Raw genomic sequence first — 25,896 nt, 5'->3', positions numbered from 1 at the left:
AAACACGCATGGTTCTTCTTTTGATGTTTGCATTTAGCTAACAGAAGACTGAAATAGCCTGTCAGTGTGCTTATCAACAAGCTAACGTTACTAGTACCACCGAGCCTGGTTCTAAACAGCCAAGTTAGCCTCACACACTACAGCACTTGCTGTTTCACAGAGCAGCTACTGTTAGCTACCAAATCTGGTAATATATTGGATTTGATGCTCAATGCACTTCAAATAAACAAGCAAAGCATATATTTATTTCCGCTCGCCTAACGTTAGAACAAAAATGGCGAAATAAATAGGCAGGTTAACCGTTTCACAATTAATTTCTAAATGTTGAATCGAGACGATATTCTGAAGTATCTGTTGAATATTTCAAATTTGTACAACCCTTGCATGAATTACTAGAATAGCTAGTAACGTTCGTTAACTAGCTAAATGAGGGGTGAGGTCTACTTTTCTCGAACGTCTGTTCTCGGGCCACATACGAGTGAGTTGGAACAGTGGCAGTTAAAAAACAGTGTTTGAGGCTTGTGTGCTACGTGTTCTTCAGAGCAACTATTTAAGTTGCCAATGTATAGTCATTTATTGTTAGATACCACGACAACACAAAACAAATTATTCTGACTGGTGTCTTCATAAGTGACTTCGATGACTCTCTCGGTAGTACACCGGTGAGTCACACGCCTACAGTACGCTGTGTCCATATCCAACGTTCCCTATTTTCAAATCTATCGTTTTCATACATAAGAATTTAGCTGTCTATTGCAGATGTTATGTGTCTAAAGAATTTCTAATGGATGATAACTGGTTCTCTACAAGTTCGTTTGTAGTAATGACTCATTTTATGAGATGGAGTTAGGTCAGACCAGTGGTCATAACCTCACATTACATTTTCATTATGCATACAATATGCAACGTACGTCATGTTTGAACTATTGCCATTTACAGAAATTGATTGCATACAAATAATGTAGTATTTTAATGTCACTGTCTGGTGCATTGCAATGTGACCTACAGCACTGGTAATGTGCTACACCGGAGAACTTGACTATTTATGTTAGCAGGTTTATTTGCTTCTGAGATCTAATCAGCTCTGACTCTTGTCTTATTAAAATGCCAAAAGTGAGAATCAATGGCTGTTATGTGTCAGTCACACAGATTTGGTCATTTTATGTCTCTATTTGTTAACAGGATAAAGGGGGAAGAACCATTACCTACGTGACAAGCAAACCCAGGGTAAGTCATCAGGCTAGTCATTCTCAGACAATCTTCTCGCTGTCATCTACTGCTTAGAGGCAGACTACATCCTCAAAGTCATTTTAAGTAATGGGCTCAGCTGGCTTAAAATGGTTTTCAGAGAGTAGTAGTTGTAGTATTAGCCTATTGGGTCACTGAAACAATATGGCTGTTTCAATGCCTTCCTTGACGCAGGGCAAGTAGGCTATTTAAGTCATGGCCAGAGATTCATTTTCATCATATGGGCAGAAAAGGCACAAGCGGTTCTAAACATGATTACCCGTCGTAGCCTTCTTATGGCCAAATTGAAATGTTTCTAACAGAAGAAATATAAAAAGCAAATACATGAGAGGACTTTGGAGATTATGGGGACATTATCAGACCAAAGGTCACCTGACACAAGACTGAATCCAAACATTACACTTTTGATTGTATGTGCATTTGACATTTACTGTACTTCACCGCATTTGCCAATAATGAAATCTGAAAATACTCTGAATATTCTTCATTTGTTGCTGAATATATTCATTGAAATGTTGGGGTAGGTGCAACAAGAAAAAACTATTTTTAAGGGTTTGAGTGAGAGGTCTAACTGGTGTCTCTCAGTGGCCACACCTTGCTAAACTGTTCCTAAGTAATGTCAATGCACTTTCATGACTCAAGGAAAGAGCCTTTTTTTTTAAGCTGTTCTAGCTTTACGATTGAGGAACTGAAGCATGCACACTTGTAGTTTTTTGTTTGGAACACCCATCACACAATATTGTTTACACATTCCAAAAACGTTCTTTTAAATTCCCAATCTGGGTCAGGTGGGAATCATTTGAAAATGCATTCTATTGCCAAAATGTTTTGCTAAGCTATAAAATAGGATCTTACTTTGTTCAGCTTTCACAAGGCACTTCAGACAAACAAATTGTAATTTTGGTGCTTATATAATTGAGTCATGAGTGCATTCAAGTGCTTGTACCTGGGAATAAAAATGGCATGCCCATACTCCATTATTTCACAATAATGCTTTGCATCCCCCCCAATGGTCCAAATGTGGAATCCGTACCATCATATTCTGAGCTAGCCATTAAAAAAGTATGGTCCACAGATCTAAGTGAATCTGAACAACCCTTTAACTGGAACAGAATATGGAAAAATATGACCTTGGCGTCCTGAAATCTGAACCATCAATTGTATACATTTAAAGTTTGTTCAGACTGTATTTAACACCAAGGAAAACTTATGATGAAATTGGCCTTAACTCCCAACTGTTCACTGTGTCCCGTAAATCCAGTAAGCACATTCCTTCATATGATATAGGAGTGCCATGCAGTTAAGCTTCTTGGGAGGAAGTGCATGAATGTAAATATGAAATGCGTTGCATCTTCTATGTTACTTAACAATGACAGCTCCTTCAATCTGTCAGAGACAATTATTGCTGGCAGGCAGCACTGCCGCAAAAAAAATGTTGGCTCTTTGATGGCAAATAGCCCACTCTCAAATCGCCAGTGGATACAGTTACTGTTAAAGTTATAACATTAGAATTATTGGCGGTGAGAATGAATGGTGCTAGTCAAGGAACAATTGAGGCCTGGACAAATACTTGACTCTGTAAAGAATAATCTCAGCTAAAGCCCAACACATACATACAAACAAAATATACACTCAGTGACCAGTTTATTAGGTAAACGTTCACGAAAGTGGTTCGCTCCTACAGATAGTGAGTCAACGGCTTAGTGAGGGTAGATGACTGCTGTTGGCTGAATTTTCACATAGGTGTGACACGCCCCCTCGTTTTATGTCAGAAGAGGAATGAAAAAATACAAGAAAATACTTACTATTTTGTTTCCCACCTTCCAGTCTCAGAGAAAATACAGTGCCTAAAGAAAGTATTCCCACCCCTTGACTTTTTCCATATTTTGTTGTTACAGCCTGAATTTAAAATGGATTAAATAGAGACATTGTGTCACTGGCCTGCACACAATACCCCATCATTTCAAAGTGGGATTGTTTTTTGAAATTTTTAAAAATGAATTAGAACTGAAATGTCTTGATTCAATTAGTATGCAACCCCTTTGTTATGCCAAGCCTAAATAAATTCAGGAGTAAAAATGTGCTTAACAATGCACGTATTAAGTTGCATGGACTCTATGTGCAATAATAGTGTTAACAGGATTTTTGAATGACTACCTTAGCACTGTACCCCATACATACAATTATCTGTAAGGTCCCTCAGTCGAGCAGTAAATTTCAAACACGGATTCACCCCACAAAACCAGGGAGGTTTTCCAATGCCTCGCAAAGAAGGGCACCTATTGGTCGATGGTTTAAAAAAACAAAAATATTAAAAGCAGACATTGAATATCCCTTAGAGCATGGTGAAGTTATTAATTGCACTTTGGATGGTGTATCAATACACCCAGTCACTACAAAGATACAGGTGTCTTTCTTAACTCAGTTGTCGGAGAGGAAGGAAACCTCTGTGATTTTACCAAGAGGCCAAAGGTGATTTTTAAAACCATTCGAGTTTAATGGCTGTGATCGGAGTACTGAGCATGGATCAACAACATTGTAGTTACTCCTCAATACTAACCTAATTGACAGAGGGGAAAAGAAGGAAGCCTGGGCAAAATAAAAAGGCCAAATCCACACTGTAGTTGCTTACCAAGAAGCCTTTGAATGTTGAGTTAAATCTACTTGAAAGTCTATGGCTTGGGCGGTTTCCAGATTGTCATACCTTCATACTTACCTTGTATTGTGCCATACTGGGATATTCTGTAATACCAGCACTGAACACAAGGGGCGCTGTTTTCAAAACCTAATACTCTGTAATCCGAAGGTTAGCAATGCTAACAAGTACATGTAAAATCCTATAGAGAATGCTAACTAAATGCTAAAATAATGACCTAAAGTACTCAAGTTACTCAAATGCTACACAGTTTGCTGCATGAACAAAACAAATAACCAGCAGTCTCTTATCGTTGTGTGCTTGTGAACAAACACCACGTGACTGTGGACTACCGTATACTTCATAATAATGTGACAGGTGCGGCAGGTAGCCTAGTGGTTATAGCATTGCGCCAGTAACCGAAAGGTTGCTAGATTGAATCCCCGAGCTGACAGGGTAAAAATCTGTCATTCTGCCCCTGAACAAGGCAGTTAACCCACTGTTCCTAGGCCGTCATTGTAAATAAGAATTTGTTCTTAACTGACTTGCCTAGTTAAATAAAGGTTACACACACACCACACTGACCAAAAATATATCTTGTTAGCATTTACGTTTGTCCCCATTACCAGTAAAACATAATCAAAACCTATTTCTTTCGCTTACTTGCTGTGCTGTTTTGGTCAGTCGTTTTCATTTTCAACCAGGATTTCTATGGAACCCCGTTTGGGTCTTTGCGTGTCAAAGATACACGTCAAATAACACGACATCAGTTTCAGTAGCTATAATTAGTTAGCTAACTATATAGCTAGGTGTCATCTAAAATAACCCTATTTTATAAGACAGTTCTTATTTGATTAATGGTCGGCCCCATCTATGTGAAGCTAGCCACAATAAGGATTAGCCACAATAGTGGACTTTGCGTTAGCCTTCAAAATAAAAGTATGGCATAATTATATTTGTGTTAATTTGCATCACTGTCAATTACTTTTATTTTGAAGGCAAACAGCAAATTCCACTATTGTGCGTAATCCTTATTGTGGCTAGCTTCACAACACAACATTTTACATTACATTTTAGTCATTTAGCAGACGCTCTTATCCAGAGCGACTTACAGTAGTGAATGCATACATTTCATTTCATGCATTTTTTTTTTTTTGTACTGGCCCCCCGTGGGAATCGAACCCACAACCCTGGCGTTGCACACACCATGCTAGCGTTGCAAACACCATGCTCTACCAACTGAGCCACAGGGACGACCTGGTCCGGTTGAGCCTCACTAGCCAGATGAATCTAGCTGGCTGCTTATAACGTTTGCTTTGGGCAACAGGGTTAAGTAGCTGGCTAGATTTTTATTTTCATGATCTAAAGTTCAATTTCAATATGGGGAACAACAAGTGGCAACCCAGCTAATACTTACTCACAAGGGTTCCTAAATCATTGCTAAGAATAATGAAAATGGCTGCAGTTTCTACTGGTCATTGTTTTCAGGCTGGTTGTGTTGGTGCTAGCTAGGAACCAAGCTAAAGCTAGCTACCCCAGAAGTTGCGGTCGAAATAAATGATGCCTTATTACCTACGTGGTATTGTAGACACATCGTTCGTAGCCGGTGTTTACTTGTTTGCAGACATTTTTGTACATATTAGCCTTCCCTGTAGCTCAGTTGGTAGAGTATGGTGTTTGCAACGCCAGGGTTGTGTGTTCGATTCCCACGGGGGGCCAGCACAGAGAAAAAAAAGAAAAAAAATGTATGAAATGTATGCATTCACTACTGTAAGTCGCTCTGCATAAGAGCGTCTGCTAAATGACTAAAATTTAAAATTTGACAATGCTATTGTATCTTTTTTGACACGCAAAGACCCAAACGGCGTTACATAGTATGTATGTCGTGAAGCTAATAGCAGTGACGCTATTACTGTGTAACTCCGGTAGGGCAACATCTGAGAAATGGCGCACTTGGTAGTGTGTACCGGTGCTCGACCAGTCGGCGAAAGCCAACATCACCCACAACAGAGAGCGGTTGATTGTCAAGGGCAATGAATTCCATTATCTTGGCCTTAATGGATTTTGCCTTTGAGTTGTGTCGCTGAAATGTTATTTTTCAAATGACTGCTCAACTTGTTGACTGGTTGATCCACACAGCAGTCATTGTGAGGGCTAGGTTAGGAATGCTGTGTTGCACGTGTAGCTCAATATTTTACCTGGCGTTATTACGTCATGTGCCTATATCGGTATGCACAGTAGCTTTGACATCGTTTAAAAAAAATAAAAATGTCCAATAATAGTCGCACATCTCATGTGGCTTAGCCCATAGGCCTATATATTTTGATAAGGTTTGTATCACAACTAAAGTGGCCAAATAACTACTTGAAATGAAACGCATTAATCCACTTTACAACTGGTGTAGAGCCTAACTGGCATACTATACACACGTTTGTGGAAGATAATTTTCACCATAAAAATGCACCTTTTTATAATAAAATCATTACATGAATAATTGCTTTTGTGGTCACTTTTGAGAGTGGTGTTTTCCTGTTATGGAAGATTCACGCCTATAGTCTACTGCCATGTGCGCATTTCTGCGCTTATAATGTGAAGAAATAGCCTAATAGTTTATCAACATTTTAAGCTAAACGTTCTCATCTGTTGTCAGGCTCATTGCTTAAAACATTTTTTGATGCTAGTGGCTGTATTATTGGGATCTATGTTTGGAATATGTATTTCTCGCATAGAATAGATCAACTTTTGTACTATGGGGGATAGTAGATTGACCAAGACTAGTGCTTTTGCTGTTCGTTAGGCCTACTCATCTTGTTGGCTGACGAAAAGTAAATGTGGACAATTCTTCCAATATCTTCAATATGCACCTCGTAATTGGATAAGGACACGTGCAGTTTGATTCACGATTTTTCGGTCTTCACTTGTAGCCTGTGCGAAAGACCCGATCACATGACAGAGCCATGTGAGTGAGAGGTGCTTCGGTGTGCAGCCGGGAGAAGGGAATTATAATTTTTAAATTCTCCCCAAATGCACAACAGCCACTGGCCACAAAAGGCATGGATGTTTTGTTTGTACTTGTCAAATTGTGAATGAGACTGATGAAGTGTGTACAGCATGCGCAAAAAACAAAGCAGAGCTCATGCCTTTCATGCAACTTTTTTCAAATCCTCATTAGAGTCGCAGTATGCAGCCTTTGAATGTATTAAACATCTAAACATATAGCCCAACATTTGTATCACAACTAAAGTTATATAAATAACTCTAAATTAAACAAACATATAGGAGTATCTGTTTCTTTAACTGCTCAACATAGAATAGCCGCATATGCGCACTCCCTCATAGTTTGGAGAAAATAGCCTTTCTATTTTATTCAGCTATGTTCAATTGTGTTCTTCATAGTATAAAATACTGCCACAGAGTTCTAAGCAAATCTTGTCAGCTAAATTAACTAGTGTAGCCCACAGCCATATTGCATAGCCAGAACAGGGCCTAACATAAGGACAAATCAGAGTATTGTCATGACTTTACTTACATTAATCTGATGACTGTTATTTATCTAATCAACTATGTTTAATTGTTACCTGATTATTAATTCATTTAAAAAAACATTTATTTATTTTTATGAATCATGTAACAATGTGGGCTACATTAGGAATTGGGGCTCCACGAGAGCGGTTCTTTTAAGGAGTTACCAACTCTAAAGATCTTAACCTATCACATCTATAAACGGTCAACTTATTAATCATAACCTCGTATCATATCATTGTGAACAGTCGTAACCTCCTGAATCTGCAAAAACCCCAGCCTTACTTATGATTCAGTACAACACAAATTGGTTTAAATATTTATATACTAGCTAACTAAATGGAAACACAGGATAAACATACACACTTAATACGTTAGAAACAGGTCCCTAGCAGACTGACATGATATGGTGGCTTCTTACAAAAGACATGACGGGCGAGAGAGAGGGACGGAGACACAATACTTTGGTACATTCAGAAATTACTCTCGCTGTAATCATATACTTTGCACATGAACCGCCGCTCGTTTGGAGTAAGAAATCATGAATGTATTTATGTGCAAATGTCTTGTTTTTTGGTGTATTTCTGTCGGTACCAGGCCTTCTTGGGAAGGTTGTTGGGTCTTTTTTTGCGGAACGCTTGTAAGGCTCTGATTGTCAAAAAGGGGTCCCCATCCGTCTTCTACTGTTAATCTCTGCTGTCGTCCGGTATCCTGTGACTTGTCACGTAGAACAGAACTACAGAGTTGATTTCTCTTCCATTTGCTACTGAAGCTAGCCAGCCTATTCATGGTTCCCATTGGGGTGATGAAAGTAGCGTGCTACGGTGATTTGAGAAGAGTAGTGGAATGGTCCTGCTTAAGTTCACTTTTCTAGATACTTTACTTTGGACTGCTAATCAGCCGTACCAGTGATTGTCCGGGAGGTGATGTTATTGTCTCTACCTTGTTGAGATTTCAGAGTTCAAACCACTTTGGATGTGAGCTACAGCTCAACGGCTATCTGGTCTCATATGTTAATTCTTAACCCATCGTTTTATACACTTCTTTCAAAAGGAGCGGTTTGTGAGGCTGACATGCTCTCTGACCTCACTCAAGGTGGCGGTGACCTCTTACTTGTACAAAGTAATGGGAACAATTTACTCATAGTTTCTAAGATCACATCCCTCTTACAAAAACACTAATTTTCCATATTTCATGCACAACTCATCGGATGTGTGTATACTTTTCAAGTTACAGTATTTCCTTTAACATTTTTAATGACATCACAAAATAACAACCAAACGACATTAGTGGTCTTTGGGTCACCTCTGACCATTCCCCACGTTCTATGTTAGAAATATTGTTCCAGTATTCGCTTTAGAATGTGTTAGTTTTGGCTGGAAAATGTCTATTAAACAAAGGCACATTACTGTGTGAATTTGGAGAGGGAGATGGCTGAATGTTCTTGTCCTTGATTTACAACATAGTGTGAGCTGTCAACCCCCCCACCAGCTCCATTCCCCCCCCGTGGAGGTGAGGGGGGTCTGGCCGAAGTAATTTATGGCAAAACTGATCTGACCTATTTGGATCCTTACAGGACAGTCATGACAGTATGCAATTTATTTCTTCTGAAATAGACTACATTTTCTTCATATCATGTTTCTTTATACCAAGCGGGCTGTCATGTGCCTTTTACTGAGGAGTGGCTTCTGTCTGGCCACTCTCCCATAAAGGCTTGATTGGTGGAGTGCTACAGAGATAGTTGTCCTTTTGGAAGGTTCTCCCACCTCCACAGAGAAACTCTACACAGTGGCCTCCATCATTCCTAAATGGAAGAAGTTTGGAACCACCAAGACTCTTCCTAGAGCTGGCTGCCCGGCCAAACTGAGCAATTGAGGGAGAATGGCCTTGGTCAGGGAGGTGACCAGGAACCTGATGGTCACTCTGACAGAGCTCTAGAATTCCTCTGTGGAGATGGGAGAAACCTTCAGAAGGACAACCAACTCTGCAGCACTCTACCAATCAGGCCTTTATGGTAGAGTGGCCAGACGGAAGCCACTCCTCAGTAAAAGGCACATGACAGCCCCCTTGGAGTTTGCCAATAGGCATCTAAAAGACTCAGACCATGAGAAACAATATTCTCTGGTCTGATGAAACCAAGATTTAATGCAAAGTGTCACATCTGGAGGAAACCTGGCACCATCTCTACGGTGAAGCATGGTGGTGCCAGCGTCATGCTGCGGGGATGTTTTTCAGCTGCAGGTTCTGGGAGACTAGTCAATATCAAGGCAAAGATGAACGGAGCAAAGTACAGAGAGATCCTTGATGAAAACCTGCTCCAGAGTGCTCAGGACCTCGGACTGGGGTGAAATTTCACGACCCTAAGCACACAGCCAAGACAACGCAGGAGTGGCTTGGGGACAAGTCTCAATGTCCTTGAGTGGCCCAGCCAGAGCCTGAACTTGAACCTGGTTGGACATCTCTGGAGAGACCTGAAAATACCTGTGCAGTGACACTCCCCATCCAATTGACAGAGCTTGAGAGGCTCTGCAGAGAAGAATGGGAGTAACTCCCCAAATACAGGTGTGCCAAGCTTGTAGCGTCATACCCAAGAAGACTCAAGGCTGTAATAGCTGCCGAAGGTGCTTCAAGAAAGCACTGAGTAAAGGGTCTGAATACTTATGTAAATGTAATTTTAAAAATATATATTAAAAAAAATAAATTGGTAAAAACATTTGTAAACCTGTTTTTGTTTTGTCATTTATGGGGTATTGAGGGGGAAAAACAATTGAATCAATTTTAGAACAAGGAAAAAGTCAAGCGGTTTGAATACTTTCGGAAGGCACTGTATATGGAAAAATACATGTTTCAAATTTCTACCAATCGATTGGTCGAAAGAACATATGACTTTCAGTCAACCAAGATTTTTTGTTCTCTGGCATAGCCTTAAATGGAATGCCATACCTCACTGTTACCTCCTCTATTTACCGTAATTTCCGGACTATTAAGCGCACCTGAATATAAGCCGCACCCACTGAATTAAAAAATATATATTATTTTGAACATAAGCCGCACATGTCTATAAGCCACAGGTGCCTACCGGTACATTGAAACAAATGAACTTTACACAGGCTTTAACGAAACACGGCTTGTAACAAAAAATACAAAAAATAGCAGTAAGCTTTAGAGTCAATTCCTCACGCTGCTGTTTCCAACATCTTATCATCGACTCATTAAGACCAAGCTCCCATGCAGCAGCTCTATTTCCTTTTCCAACAGCCAGATCAATCGCCTTCAACTTGAAAGCTGCATCATATGCATTTCTCCATGTCTTTGCCATGAGGGGGACAAAATGACTACCGTAATCAGAATGATGGGAAGTTTGAGAGCGCTCGATTTAAATCTAAACAGTAAACCAAAAAGTTGTTTGACCTTAACCCGTTCGGCAATTTCATTGGTCTAATGAAAGCTTCATGCCGCCCAAAAACTGAGCACGTCACAGAATGCGTTTAAAAAAAAATAAAAATAATTGAAAGCGGGAAAAATCCATATATTAGCCGCGCCATTGTTTAAGCCGCGAGGTTCAAAGCCTGGGAAAAAAGTTGCGGCTTATAGTCCGGAATTTACGGTAGATAATGGTTATGATTGCATTACATTTGCATTTTAGTCATTTAGCAGATGCTCTTATCCAGAGCAACTTACAGTAAGTGGTGAGTGCACACAATTTAGTCAGTTATCAGTTGCCACCTTCATCCACCTTTCCATCCATTTGGGAGACGTAAACACTTTGCTAGTCTTAATCAACGTAAGGTTAAAATCGAAGTAAGCATACACTTGTTCAGAAAACATTGTTTGAATCATCTTTCGAATTGTTCGAACATGTAAGTAGCTTAATAAATCGGCATATTTGATCTGCGCAGGGGCAAAAACCGGTAGCGCAAACCTCCCTCTTATACGCGAGTGAAATGATTTTAGAAAAACAAAGTATACATCTTTCGCATGCGAGCTTTGTCCGAACTTAGAATCAAATAAAACATGGTCCCTGTGTTAGAACTTTTTTTGTTGTTGCCCATTTTATGCATTTATATAAGTCCCATCAGGTAGCCTTAGTTCAGATGTGTCCGTGTAAACAGGATTATTTGGGAAATTGTCTTGCAAAGTATTTAAACATTTTTAAATGAACTTTTATTATATTCATCTGATTATCCACAATAATCATATTAACCGTACTCACTGAGGGGTTTCACACCTTGTAATGAGCTTTCATGCATTATTGTGACGCTATTTCATTTTGGTTATTCATGGCAATGGCAAACTTGTCAGAGGTGTTTCTTGTCCCAAGAATGTGTGTTTGTTGTAACCCTGCAAGACTCCTTAGCAACTGTTTTTTTTTTAAAGGTAATGTCTATTCATGGCGACTCCCAGGTTCCTTGTTTGCCCATTTGAATTTTCTGGTCCTATCCCCTACTATCACCACCCCTGTTGATCTTTGGTGTGCTTATTGTTTCTGTACTGCTCCCAGCAGAGCCGAGATAAAATTTTTGGACGGCAGAGCCGTTCTCAAAGACACATATATTACCCTCCGTAATAACCGTTTCCATTTCATTGCAGCCAAGTAGGGAGTGGTCTGCCACTGGTAATATTTATCTGCCTTTTTTATTTCTTCTTTATTGGAAGTATTTAGCAGGTGGAGAGCTGCAAGACAAATGAGGTTTTAACAGAACTAGGTGCGTTTTCTCTCTGAAGAACTGCCTTTAGCCATGACTGGCCTTTCCCATTTTAGTGTCTGGTGGGTATGTCCAAAAAGTTGATCACTAGTGTAAAACCATCAACACATTAATCTTGTGTACAGATCAAAACTATTTTACCTCATGAAAATATCTATCCTGATTCTAAACGGTCTTATCTGGACAATAGTGATTTTTTTCTATTCTTTTTTTTTTTTCTTCTGAAATGTTTTTATTTTTCACTTTTTAAACTAATTGACTGAGGTCAGGTCAGTTATTTGAATTCCATTTAGTTTGTTTTTTCTGAGCTCAATGCGCAGTTTCTCTAGAGATCAATCAGATCAAGCCCGAACTGTGCAATGCAGTTGGGGGTTGTAGTTTCCAACAGGCCAATATTCTATATAGTTTAGCGCAGAAGACTTTATAATTAACTACATTGACCATAATCCATTCCATGTATAATTGTCCAGTCTGTGTGGGCATGGAGACAAAGGGAAGAACTCACAATCTAGAGGGCAGTTGCTTCGCGAGGTATCTCTACCTGAAAATACAAAATCAAATCAAATGTTATTTGTCACATGCACTGAATACAGGTGCAGACCTTACTGTGAAATGCTTACTTTCAAGCCCTTAACCAACAATGCAGTTTTAAGAAAAATAAGAGTTAAGACAATATTTACTAAATAAATAAAAAATAAATAAGACAAACAATAAAATGACAATAACGAGGCTTTATACAGGGGGTACCGATCTAAGTGATTGATAGTTGTTATTCGGCAGTCATTAAATTCTGATTTAGATTTTTAGAACTACTAAAATAGTGATTTTTGTCAGACAGCATAAGCCTTAGCTCAATAGAGAAGATGACTTGGAATGAAATAATAAAGACATCAAATAAACATGTATGCTGAACAAAAATATTAACGCAACATGTGAAGTGTTGGTCCCATGTTTATTGAGCTGAAATGAAAGATCACAGAAATGTTCTATATGCATAAAAAGCTTATTTTTCTCAATTTGTGCACAAGTTTGTTTACTGCCTTGTTAGTGCGCATTTCTCCTTTGCCAAGATAATCCATCCACCTGACAGGAGTGGCATGTCAAGAAGCTGATTACACATCATGATCATTACACAGGTGCACCTTGTACTGGGGACAATAAAAGGCCACTGTAAAATGTGACAAAACTGCACACAACACAATGCCACAGATGTATCAAGTTTTGAGGGAGTGTGCAGTTGGCATGCTGACTGCAGGAATGTCCACCAGAGCTGTTGCCAGAGAATTTAATGTTAATTTCTCTACCATAAGCCACTTCCAACATCGTTTTAGAGAATTTTGCAGTAGGTCCAAATGACCTCACAACCGTAGACCACGTGTAACCACGCCAGCCCAGGACCTACACACCCCGCTTCTTCACCTGCGGGATCGTCTGAGACCAGCCACCCAGACAGCTGATGAAACTGAGTATTTTTGTCTGTAATAAAGCCCTTTTGTGGACAAACTCATTCTGTTTGGCTGGGCCTTGCTCTCCAGTGGTTGGGCAAGTCTCCCAAGTGGGTGGGCCTATGTCCTCCCAGGCCCACCCATGGCTGCGCCCCTGCCCAGTCATGTGAAATTCATAGATTCATTTCAATTAACTGATTTCCTTATGAACTGTACCTCAGTAAAATCATAGAAATTCTTGCATGTTGCGTTTTAAGTTTTTGTTCAGTATAATATATACACAACTGAAATATTTTATTAAAGTAATGTGAATAAATTATGGTAAATAAGTGATAAGCAATAATGGGCAGTCACTACCATCATGGTTATTTTTCTTAATTGTTTTGGTGCATTTAATGTCCCCAAAAAATGTGTGGAACCAAAATTAAAAACCTTGATATTTAGAAAAGAAAATTGAACCGAAACGATCCGATTTAATAAAAAACACTATTCGCTCAGCACTACTGGACAAATGCCAGGCTTGCTAACAGGGATCATCAACTGGGGGCCCGCGGACCACATTATACATTTTTATTATAGTTTTTGGAAATGAGACTAAACTCACTAGCAATTCACCTCAAAATTATTTTAATTTAGGAAATCTATTACCAAGTATTTCCACTCAGAGACATGATCGTGTACCTATGTAATCAAGGTTTGGAATTGTTATTATCTTATCTGTTCAGCCTTCTTGCATCAATTCGCTGAGTACAAATTATTTATAATTATTTTCCGCCCCCACCCTCCCCCCAGCCCGTGGCTGAATCTAGTTGATGGCCCCTGCTGTAAACCCTTTGGCTTGATTGGTGTTAGTGGACAGACGGGAGAGATTTTACAGTTAGATAGGACTCATTGCATGGCTGTACTGAGAACAGATCAATAATTAATAGTACTCAGTGAACAAATCTACCCTAGCCCAGGATTGGTGCATTGCTTGGTTCAGAAAATTAATTGGCCATGTGAAAGGATAAGGCATTTCTCGCCATTTATGTGTGTTGCTGGAGTACAACAGTTGACAGCAAAGTGAACATATGCTTGTCTGAGATTAGAGGCCTATGATTGATAAAAGGGAAACAAACATAATTTTCACTTGAGTCATGGAAGATCTGCACAATGTGTAGTTGAGTAGTATCAAGGACTAATTTTCTCCTATTGGTGTTTATAAAAAAAAAAGACTCCTAGTGTTCAATATTTATTTATGAAAAGTAATCCTAACCTTTAAAGGTATCTCCTGTACTTTTTTTTTTGGTACTTTTACCCATTTTTCTCCCCAATTTCGTGATATCCAATAGGTAGTTAGTTTTTCCCATCGCTGCAACTACCCTACAGACTCGAGGCGAAGTTCGAGAGCCATGCATTCTCTGAAAAATAGCCTGCCAGTCTGCAGTGCTTCTTGACACACTGCTCGCTTAACCCAGAAGCCAGCCGCACCAATGTGTCAGATGAAACACCGTCCAGCTGGTGACCGAAGTCAGCTTGCAGATGCCTGACCCGCCACGAGTCACTAGAGCGCGATGGGACAAGGAAATCCCGGGCGGCCAAACCCTGCCCTAACCCGGACAAAGCTGGGCCAATTGTGCGCCGCCTCATGGGTCTCCCGGTCACGGCCGGCTGTGACACAGCCTGGGATTGAACCCGGATCTGTAGTGACGCCTCAAGCACTGCAATGCACTGCCTTAGACTGCTGCGCAATTTGGGAGGCGATCTCCGGTACTTCTGTATACTTTTTAGCCAGTAGTTCTGAAAGTAGCACCCACAAGCCAAAAACGGTTCCCAAAATGGTCCCCGACTGACTAAGTGCACCACGTCATTGCTCTCTCTCGCTCTACCGTGTGTGCATCTTGCTAGCTGTCACTCAAATGGCAAGGGGTTGAAGCTCATTGGCCGGAACTCTAATTGCTAGGGGGCTGACACACGTGGGAGGAAATGTAGAGAAAATGGTACTACACAGCTTCCAGAACACAGTTGCTTTCCAACTAGGGATTTCGTGGCCAATTGAGGTATGACAGTAATTCTGCTCATAGTTTATACATGTATAAACACATTGACACATCCAGCCCGAAGCGGGAGGTTTAAAAAAAATAAAAATACTGGTCGCCAAATTATTGGAGCACGTGTAACCGGTGTGAAATGGCTAGCTAGTTAGCGGGGTACTCGCTAATAGCGTTTCAATCGGTGAAGTCACTTGCTCTGAGCCCTTGAAGTAGTTGTTTCCCTTGCTCTGCAAGGGCTGCAGCTTTTGTGGCGCGATAGGTAACAATGCTTCGAGGGTGACTGTGGCGAGTAGAGGGACGGAAGCAATACTGTTACACGTCTTTAAACACTCTTTGGCATGATGGAGTAGCTATGGACATCTGCCATGTGAACAGTCCTGAATCTTGGGTCCTTTCAACAACACAGCTAACCAATTGTATAAGCGTAAATGTTGGTGTACTTCGTGTCAGAAAGCAGTTTTTCCCCTTTACACCCCAGGGTAGTTGTAATCTAACCAAATGCCTTGTTCTTAGATAACACATTGACCTAGCTTCTCGCATCCCTTGAGTGAGTTGTGCAAATAATTCAGAGAAGCACAAAGTAACTCAGACTACCAGTAATTTTTTTTATATGTAGCTCAAGGAGCTGGCGGTATTTTTAGGTCCACTCATTTCATATCCTCAAACGCAATAAGGCAAATCACTCTGCTCTAGTAGCTGTGCACTCCATGTAACGTTCTCTAGGTTCCCTGCCCTTGTTTGCATCCAGAAAGAACGACAATGTACAGTCTAGCCTACATGCAGTGCTTGTCATTTATTTGTTATATCATTCTTGTGTGTCCAGTTTTGTCATGTACATTTTGATTTCTCTCATATCTTCGACGTGCATGTTACACTTTTTCCTTGGCCAAACTCTGGATGTCTTTGTCTCAGCCACTGTAAGTCCTTTCCATGCACTGTTTGTGTTTTTCTTGTGAATACATGGGTGTCATGTTTGTCCTGTGCTGTTTGGTGTGTTTCTGTAGTGGTTGTGAAAGGCACTGGATGGATAGTATCGACGCTGAGGGGTTGTACCTGTCCACGGAGCAGCATGGGCAGCCACAATGTGAGCTTCCCCAAACTGCCCTGGAGGTGCCCACCATGGGGGGGTAAGAACTCTTTCTCTCCCTTGCTTTTTCCCCTTCAGTGGACCCTCTGCCTACACTTGTATGCTTTGGGTCAACATGCCACACAAGGGCTAATTCTGGTGCTGAAATGCAGTAGAGGACACTAACTATAGTAGTAGATACTAGTTGGGCCTACAAGTAGTGGTTAAGAATTGCATGTGAAGCATGGTAGTGTATCAAGATTCTAAAGTTGAAAAGCCTTAGGATGTTTTGAGCAGACATTATATGGAAAATGACTTCTGCATCTGTTATTCTATAATGTAGACACTAGTGTTGCACGGGATACTGAAAATGTTCAATACTAGAGCATGAAAAACTGTTCGGTACTGAAATGTTTGTTTTGGTACAAATGTGTCTCTCGGATCAACTCTATCTGCACAGCCAATGTCCCCCTTATAGTGCGAGGCACGCACTGTGCCTGCTCCACTTCCTAATTGTTAGCCTATACTGGGATCTGGACTGCATCATGTTAGCTCCAAACTCATGCTGCACAGAAGTTAACACACTTGAATGTGACACTGCATATAGAAATGTTGAAGCTGTTAATTACAGTTTGCAAAACAATGTCCAGAAAGGCTAGAACACTTTATAATGCGAGAAGATACTGGTAGCTTTGTAAGCTAACTTGTCTTGCTAGCTTACAGCTGAAGCTAACGTCAATTGAAAATAGGTCGATTTCATAGCTGATTTCCACCATAAACTGTTGAAGTGGGGGTCCCTCCCCCCTTCTTTTGGGGGGTCTGGTGTGCCCCCCAGATATTTTTATGTAGAAGGACTGAGAAGCTCAGGTGACTTTTTAAAATTATATTCTACTCCAAAATGAATTAAAATTAAATTATGCTGACACCATCTAAAATTGAGTTTCCACTTCCAGAAATAAGCCCAGTAACATATTGGTAAAATTATTATAAACTTATTTTTGCATATTGCATATTATGAGGTATGCTATTAAGCATTATCACCTGTAGCCCAACTGATACAGTATAAATAAACTATAAATAGGCTGAAGCGTGGGGTTGCCTATCTGCATTTATCCTATTGGGCTAATGATTACCCAGGTTTCAAATGGGATATTTTAACTAGTTAGCATCCTATTGATTAATTTTATGTCTAAAAATGTTTTGCATAAACACAGTGAATAGAATGTAGGCCAATCTGTTAGGGTTACTTGGGGTAACACGCCCCCTGCCTGTACGTCTCACAGAAACCACTATTTTTTTCATCTAACACTTTCCCTGGTTGCCACAACTTTTGCTCAACCAAAAAAAATTCTGTCTACTCACTATTTGTCAAACAATCAATGAAATGTATTTATAAGTCCCTTTTTACATCAGCAGATGTCACAAAGTGCTAAACAGAAACCCAGACTAAAATCTCAAACAGCAAGCAAAGCAGAGGTAGAAGCACAGTGGCTAGGAAAAACTCCCTGGTTCCTAGAGAGGAACCAGGCTCTGAGGGGTGGCCAGTCCTCTTCTGGCTGTGCCGGGTGGAGATTATTAGAGTACATGGCCATTGAGGCCAGATTGTTCTTCAAGATGTTCAAACGTTCATAGATGACCAGCAGGGTCAAATAATAATCACAGTGGTTGTAGAGGGTGCAACAGGTCAGTACCAGGAATAAATGTCAGTTGGCTTTTCAAAGCTGAGCATTCAGAGGTCGAGACAGCAGGTGCAGTAGAGAGAGATTTTAAAACGGCAGGTCCGGGACAAGGTAGCACATCCGGTGAACAGGTCAGGGTTCCATAGCCGCAGGCAGAACAGTGGAAACTGGAGCAGCAGCACGACCAGGTGGACTGTGGACAGCCAGGAGTCATCAGGCCAGGTAGTCCTGAGGCATGATCATAAATAAAGTTGAATGGAAAGCTGGGATCCCCCTCTATTCAACAAAGGCCATTAAAACTGCTCTTTTTGCAATTGCAAGTATTGTTGTGGATTGACTGCTTGTCCCTCCCTATGGCACGTGGCACTCATAGATCACACACCTAGGTAAATGGAAAAAATATAATATTATTTTGTCTGCTTTTTCTATTCATTTAATTGTTTTGTTTGCAGAGGAAAAGTACTTTTTTCATATTCCGTATTATTTTGGTGTGGCGGCAATGATTTTGCCGTGGCGCAGCGCCACAGTAAAATGACTGCAGCGGAAACAATGTCATGATACTAAACTTGGTATCGAAGTCAAAATTCTGCTATCTTGACAACCCTATTAGACACATTGTGACAATAGCCTAGTTCTATACCATTCTATGCCGTTAATCAGTATGCATTCATAAGTTAGGCCGATGTCTCCTGTTCTCCTCCTGTCTGTCTGTGTGGTCTACTTGTCGTCCCCACGATGAAATCGGGAAGGGGACTGTGGATCTGTCTTCGTCCGTTAGTGCTTTCATACATTAGTTTGTTCGTACGTGATATCTAAGACAGCACTGGCCCGATTTGAACCGTCTAGAGTAAATGTCTGCGCCACTGTGGAAATCGAATTAGCATATAAAAAAATCCCCCCCCCCCCTAAAATCTGTCTGTTTAAAGCTACATGTTTTTCTGCATTGGACCTGTCTCAATCCACCGCATCTGCCGATGTCACGCTTACGCATCTGCAGTGAAAGGTTACAGATGGAGTGGTGTTTGTCAGACCATGAGACATCCCGAAAATCTGTCTTTTCACAAAATTGTTGGTAGCGTTTGGCCTACAAACAATGTTTTAAACTCTCACGAACATGATGGTGTTCTCCGTTTTGCTCTACGACCCCCACAAGTGTGAAACACCAGTCAACATCAACATTGAAGAGGCAACTCCGGGATGCTGGCCTAGGCAGAGTTCCTTTGTCCTGTGTCTGTGTTCTTTTGCCCATCTTAATCTTTTCTTTTTTTGCCCAGTCTGAGACATGACTTTTTCTTTGCAACTCTGCCTAGATGGCCAGCATGCTGGAGTCATCTCTTCACTGTTGATGTTGAGGCTGGTGTTTTGCGGGTACTAATTAATGAAGCTGCCAGATGAGGACTTGTGAGGTGTATGTTTCTCAAGCTAGACACTAATGTATTTGTCCTCTTGCTCAGTTGTGCACCGGGGCCTCCCACTCCTCTTTCTATTCTGGTTAGAGCCAGTTTGCGCTGTTCTGTGAAGGGACTAGTACACAGTGTTGAACGAGATCTTCAGTTTCTTGGCATTTTCTCGCATGGAAGAGCCTTCATTTCTCAGAACAGAAATAGACTGACGAGTTTCAGAAGAAAGTTATTTGTTTCTGGCCATTTTGAGCCTGTAATTGAACCCACAAATGCTAATGCTCCAGATACTCAACTATTCGAAAGAAGGCCATTTTTATTGCTTCTTTAATAAGGATAACAGTTGTCAGCTGTGCTAACATAATTGAAAAAGGGTTTTCTAATGATCAATTAGACTTTTTTAAAATGATAAACTTGGATTAGCTAACACAACGTGCCATTGGAACACAGGCGTGATGGTTGCTGATAATGGGCCTCTGTACACCTATGTAGATATTCCATTAAAAATCTGACGTTTCCAGCTACAATAGTCATTTACAACATTAACAATGTCTTCACTGTATTTCTGATCAATGTGATGTTATTTTAATGGACAAAAATGGTTTTCTTAGTGACCTCAAACTTTTGAACGGTAGTGTGTATATACAGTTGAAGTCGGAAGTTTACATACACTTAGGTTGGAGTCATTAAAACTCGTTTTTCAACCACTCCACAAATTTCTTGTTAACAAACTATAGTTTTGGCAAGTCGGTTAGGACATCTACTTTGTGCATGATCCAAGTAATTTTTCCAACAATTGTTTACAGACAGATTATTTCACTTATAACTCACTGTATCACAATTCCAGTGGGTCAGAAGTTTACATACACTAAGTTGACTGTGCCTTTAAACAGCTTGGAACATTCCAGAAAATGATGCCATGGCTTTAGTAGCTTCTGATAGGCTAATTGACATCATTTGAGTCAATTGGAGGTGTACCTGTGGATCTATTTCAAGGCCTACCTTCAAACTGTGCCTCTTTGCTTGACATCATGGGAAAATCCAAAGAAATCAGCCAAGACCTCAGGAAAAAAAATTGTAGACCTTCGAGTCTGGTTCATCCTTTGGAGCATTTTCCAAATGCCTGAAGGTACCACGTTCATCTATACGAACAATATACGCAACTATAAACACCATGGGACCACGCTCAGGAAGGAGACGCGTTCTGTCTCTTAGAGATGAACGTACTTTGGTGCGAAAAGTGAAAATCAATCCCAGAACAACAGCAAAGGACCTTGTGAAGATGCTGGAGGAAACGGGTACAAAAGTATCAATATCCACAGTAAAATGAGTCCTATATCGACATAACCTGAAAGGCCGCTCAGCAAGGAAGACGCTACTTCTCCAAAACCGCCATAAAAAAGCCAGACTACGGTTTGCAACTGCACATGGGGACAAAGATCTTATTTTTTGGAGAAATGTCCTCTGGTCTGATGAAACAAAAATAGAACTGGTCGGCCACAATGACCACGTTATGTTTGGAGGGAGAAGGGGGACGCTTGCAAGCCAAAGAACACCATCCCAACCGTGAAACACTGGGGTGGCAGCATCATTTTGTGGGGGTGCTTTGCTGCAAGAGGGACTGGTGCACTTCACAAAATAGATGGCATCATGAGGTAGGAAAATTGTGGATATGTTGAAGCAACATCTCAAGACATCAGTCAGGAAGTTAAAGCTTGGTCGCAAATGGGTCTTCCAAATGGACAATGACCCCAAGCATACTTTCATAGTTGTGGCAAAATGGCTTAAGGACAACAAAGTCAAGGTATTGGAGTGGCCATCACAAAGCCCTGACCTCAATCCTATAGAAAATTTGTGGGCAGAACTGAAAAAGCGTGTGCGAGCAAGGAGACCTGCAAACCTGACTCAGTTACACCAGCTCTGTCAGGAGGAATGGGCCAAAATGCACCCAACTTATTTTGGGAAGCTTGTGGAAGGCTACCTGAAACGTTTGACCCAAGTTAAACAATTTAAAGGCAGTGCTACCAAATACTAATTGAGTGCATGTAAACTTCTGACCCACTGAGAATGTGATGCAAGAAATAAAAGCTGAAATAATAAATCATTCTCTCTACTATTATTCTGACATTTCACATTCTTAAAATAAAGTGGTGATCCTAACTGACCTAAGACAGGGGATTTTTACTAAGATTAATTGTCAAGAATTGTGAGAAACTGAGTTTAAATGTAGTTGGCTAAGGTGTATGTAAACTTACGACTTCAAGTGTATACACAGCTCTGGAAAGCAATGGAGACATTGCAAAATTATCAGTTTCTCTGGTTTTACTATTTATAGGTATGTGTTTTGGTAAAATGATTTTGTTTTGTTTTATTCTATAAACTACTGACATTTCTCCCAAATTCCAAATAAAAATAGTAATTTAGAGCATTTATTTGCATAAAATGACAACTGGTCAAAATAACAAAGATAGTGTTGTCAGACCTCTAATAACGCAAAGACAATTTGTTCATATTCCTTTTCACGCAACACAATACTAATGTTTTAACTTAGGAAGTTCAGAAATCAATGTTTTGTGGAATAACCCTGATTTTCAGCAGCTCTCATGCAGCTCTCATGCGTCTTGGCATGCTCTCCACCAGTCTTTCAGATTGATGTTGGGTGACTTTATACCACTCCTGGTGCAAAAATTCAAGCAGCTTGACTTTGTTTGGTGGCTTGTGACCATCCATCTTCCTCTTGATCACATTCCAGAGGTTTTCAATGGGGTTCAGGTCTGGAGATTGGGCTGGCCATGACAGGGTCTTGATCTGATGGTCCTCCAGCTACAATGGGGTTCAGGTCTGGAGGTTGGGCTGGCCATGACAGGGTCTTGATCTGGTGGTCCTCCATCCACACCTTGAGTGACCTGGCTGTGTTGCATGGATCATTGTTTGTCCTGCTGGAAAAACCAATCCTCTGAGTTGGGGAACATTGTCAAAGCAGAAGGAAGCAAGTTTTCTTCCAGGACTTCCTTGTACATGGCTTGATTCAGAGGCCCACAAGCCACAGTGTCTCGCACCCACTGTGAAATTTGGTGGAGTACACAGCATTTTGTACTGGCTGGCATTTTGTATTCCTAATTGACCCAGCATGTAACTTGACATTGTACAGAAATGGTCACGAAAGCTTGAAAGCAGTGTTTGCTATAATTTAAGTAGGGCGTATTAAATCGTAATGGTGGTTTTGTAACCACTCTGGTTGTTGTGATTGCGCAACAAAAGAAAGGGCAAGTTTATTGAGCCATCCACTGTCCAGGTTGTTTACACAGGTTCCCCTCCTTGTTTGTGTTCGCTGCCATGCCTGTGGCTTTTCTAAGGTCAGGGGGTTAGGGTGGGAGTTAATGCAACCAATGTCATATGACCCAGCCCCCCCCCCCGCCCCCAACTGCGCTGAACAACAGGGTGACCGTGTCCCAGTGCCGGAACCTGATTGTCTCCACAGCCTCATATTAGTGCAGGGATTACCAGCTCGCTCCAGTTCCCCATTCATTCTGGACAGTCACTCGCCCTTATCAGCCTCAATCTGACACTATTTATCTGACGCTGCACCCAGTTCTGCTTGGCTAAGAGAAATGCTCACAAAAAGCCCCAGCCCATCAGCACTTTATTTGTGGGACCCGGGGCCACAGCTTTTAGTGGCCTGCCTACTCTTCTGTTATTCTAGACCCAGTTTGTTGGACAGTGAGGATTTGTTTAGTGTTATACTCTGGTTCAACGTTTCACCGTTGTCCAATTAATTGAAGTTGTTGGTTCTTTACCATTTTATGTTACTTCTCGTAGTTTTGGATCAGCCTCCATGTGGTTTCGGCATAGTTTTTCCACAGCAGCCTCCTGCTGAAAAGTTTCTGAGAAGGCTCTAGTGGTTTGCAGTGTATTAACTTTTCTGGCGTGAAAAAGTGTGATCAAGTTTGTTTTTATTTTTCTTTGGAAAAGGGAACATACCCAAAAACATGGGCTCTTTTAAGCTGGATTTTTTGCCTGAGATGATGGTGGACCATTGCTCTTTGAATTCTAGTCCTGTGTGAGTAGTTTTTCTTATTTATTTAGCAATGAGTTAATAAGCTTATTGCTTGTACAGAATGTTTTTTTAAAAGTGCTTTTCAGAAATGGATTTGAGGTGTAGGTTTTTTATTTACATTCGTTTTTAATGTCATTTTGGGGGGATGGTAGGCTATATATTGGTTCCACCTGGTATTCCGCCGTGTATTTTCAGCTGTATAGACTGATACTCAATTTCTTGATCTGTAGTTTAGTCCCAGCATGTGACTTCACATTTTTGTGCTTGCCATAATGTTCCAGTCCTAAACTTGGCGCTTTAAATTTGATATGTAGGTGTTGGAGGCGCAAACGGTGGTAGAGCGAGTTTTCAACAGGTGCATACACTCCCCAAGTGCCCCCCGTAATGGTTCATAGTCTGTATTCCGTATGCAGTGCAGTTACATTTTTATAATTTAGCAGCTGTTTTTATCCAGATCGACTTACAATCAGTAGTTATTGTACATGTCAGAGGCTTAAAACAAGGGGTCTAAGCTATGTTATAACCATGGCAGTCTGTCAATTTCTCTACAGGGATATTGTTAGGAAAGGTTGCTGCTTATTATTTGTTGATCTTGTGTTTTTTACTTTTAAAGATATAAACATTTTAGCTTAGATGTAACGTACACATTAGGGCTTTAGAGTGGGTTAATGTGAAGGGAATTAATAGGCTATTAAAAGTTGTCATACGTTTGAAACTAAAGCAGGGTTGAGATAATGGTTAGAGCTTAGGGTTGGGCAGTATCCATTTAAGTGATAATGCCCGAGAAGCCGGTGTTTGTTGGCTATATTGGCACGGGTGTTGTTAGGCCCGAGACAATATATTTTGGCCGGCAAACCGTGACAATATCCAACAAACACTGGCTTCGAGGGCATTATCACTTTTATACAACGAGTTACCAACATTCAAATAATGATCGACATAGTTTCATTAAAAACATTATTTGGATTAATGCCCGAGAAGCCGGTGTTTGTAGATATATTGGCACGGGTGTCTCCTTTAGGTCCAGAGGATTCTTTGTGGCCTCGTTCTATGCGAGAGTGGTGTATCTGAGAGAATGCGTTATAATATTGTTTTCCAGTAGCCTAATAACGAGTGCAACTTAGAAATAACACAAACGGGCTATAAACAACATACCTTGGCTTAAACCGTTCTCGTCTGTTTTTACGAGGAATGAGTTTGGGCTTTAGTTGTGTGTTCCCCTCTCTTCCTCTTTGACCCAGATATAACTGGAGGTCGAACCACACTTTCTGAACCAGACCCCTTGGTGTACCCGGATTCAGAGCCTGGGAGTTTTGGAGCTGGGCAATGTCCTTATCGGTGATGGGAGGGTGGCTGTTTGATATATTTTCTTTGCCGCCTTAGCTGTTTGATGTTGCCCAGATATACATGATTCGAGGTGGTAAATTCAGTGTCCTTCATAAGGCACCAGCTGCGACCGATGGGTGTTTTAGAAACCTGTTGAGCCCACTATGGTGTGCCAGGTATCTACTTATGCTGTACTGCTTCCACCTTCTCATTTCGTGCATTTCCTTAAAACTGTCGGAGAAGGATGTTTAACTCTTCCTTAGTGACAGTTTTTTGACGTCAACAACTCTTTTTTTTTTTTTTTTTTTTTTTTTTTTCCCCCCCTAGCCATCCCTTGACGCAACGCACAACCCAGTTTGTATTCTTAACTGTCTTTTTTGTTGTGGCTTTTCTCTAGATCATTCAATGCAGTGTCCTCCAAATCTGCATGCCTGGGTATTATTGCCATCTCTTTTTCCCATTAATCTATAGTTATGCCACCGAAAGGATCAAAAGAAATGTTCCACTCATCCACTTTAGTTTTCGCATCAAATAATCGATTTAGCCAGTCATCTGAAAAAGGTTTTGTATGTTGCTATGTAGGGTTGCACATTTTGGGGAATATTCAGAAGTGGGAATTAACGGGAGTATATGGGAATTAACGGTGTGTCTGTTGTCCCTTGTGCCTGCTCTTGTAGAATACGTTTGAGGGGTGGAGATGATGTAGTTAATTATTCCTTGCTCACGAACATTCAACCACCCATCAGAGATGATTGCAATACAGTCTGCTTTCTGTGATT

The 25,896-nt window shown here is 40.7% G+C and overlaps 1 protein-coding gene across 28 annotated transcripts in view; it reads left to right on the top strand.

Annotated features, from left to right (window-relative positions):
- LOC115202865 (CUGBP Elav-like family member 1) overlaps window positions 1-25,896 on the top strand; it is a 55,196-nt gene that overhangs the window by 392 nt on the left and 28,908 nt on the right. For 26 of the 28 annotated variants that reach the window (XM_029766960.1, XM_029766962.1, XM_029766966.1 and 23 more), the window contains exons 2-3: window positions 1,183-1,227; window positions 16,594-16,716. In XM_029766960.1, the coding sequence (XP_029622820.1) occupies window positions 16,613-16,716 (104 nt within the window). In that variant the 5' untranslated portion in view covers window positions 1,183-1,227; window positions 16,594-16,612. Of the gene's footprint in view, window positions 1-1,182; window positions 1,228-16,593; window positions 16,717-25,896 lie in introns of those variants that run through there. The other 2 variants (XM_029766977.1, XM_029766968.1) reach the window with 2 other exon arrangements.

Source organism: Salmo trutta, chromosome 12, assembly GCF_901001165.1.
Source record: "Salmo trutta chromosome 12, fSalTru1.1, whole genome shotgun sequence".
Classification (NCBI taxonomy): Eukaryota; Metazoa; Chordata; class Actinopteri; order Salmoniformes; family Salmonidae; genus Salmo; species Salmo trutta.
The sequence above is the reverse complement of the archived record's forward strand: the minus strand, read 5'-3'. Positions and strand labels throughout refer to the sequence as shown.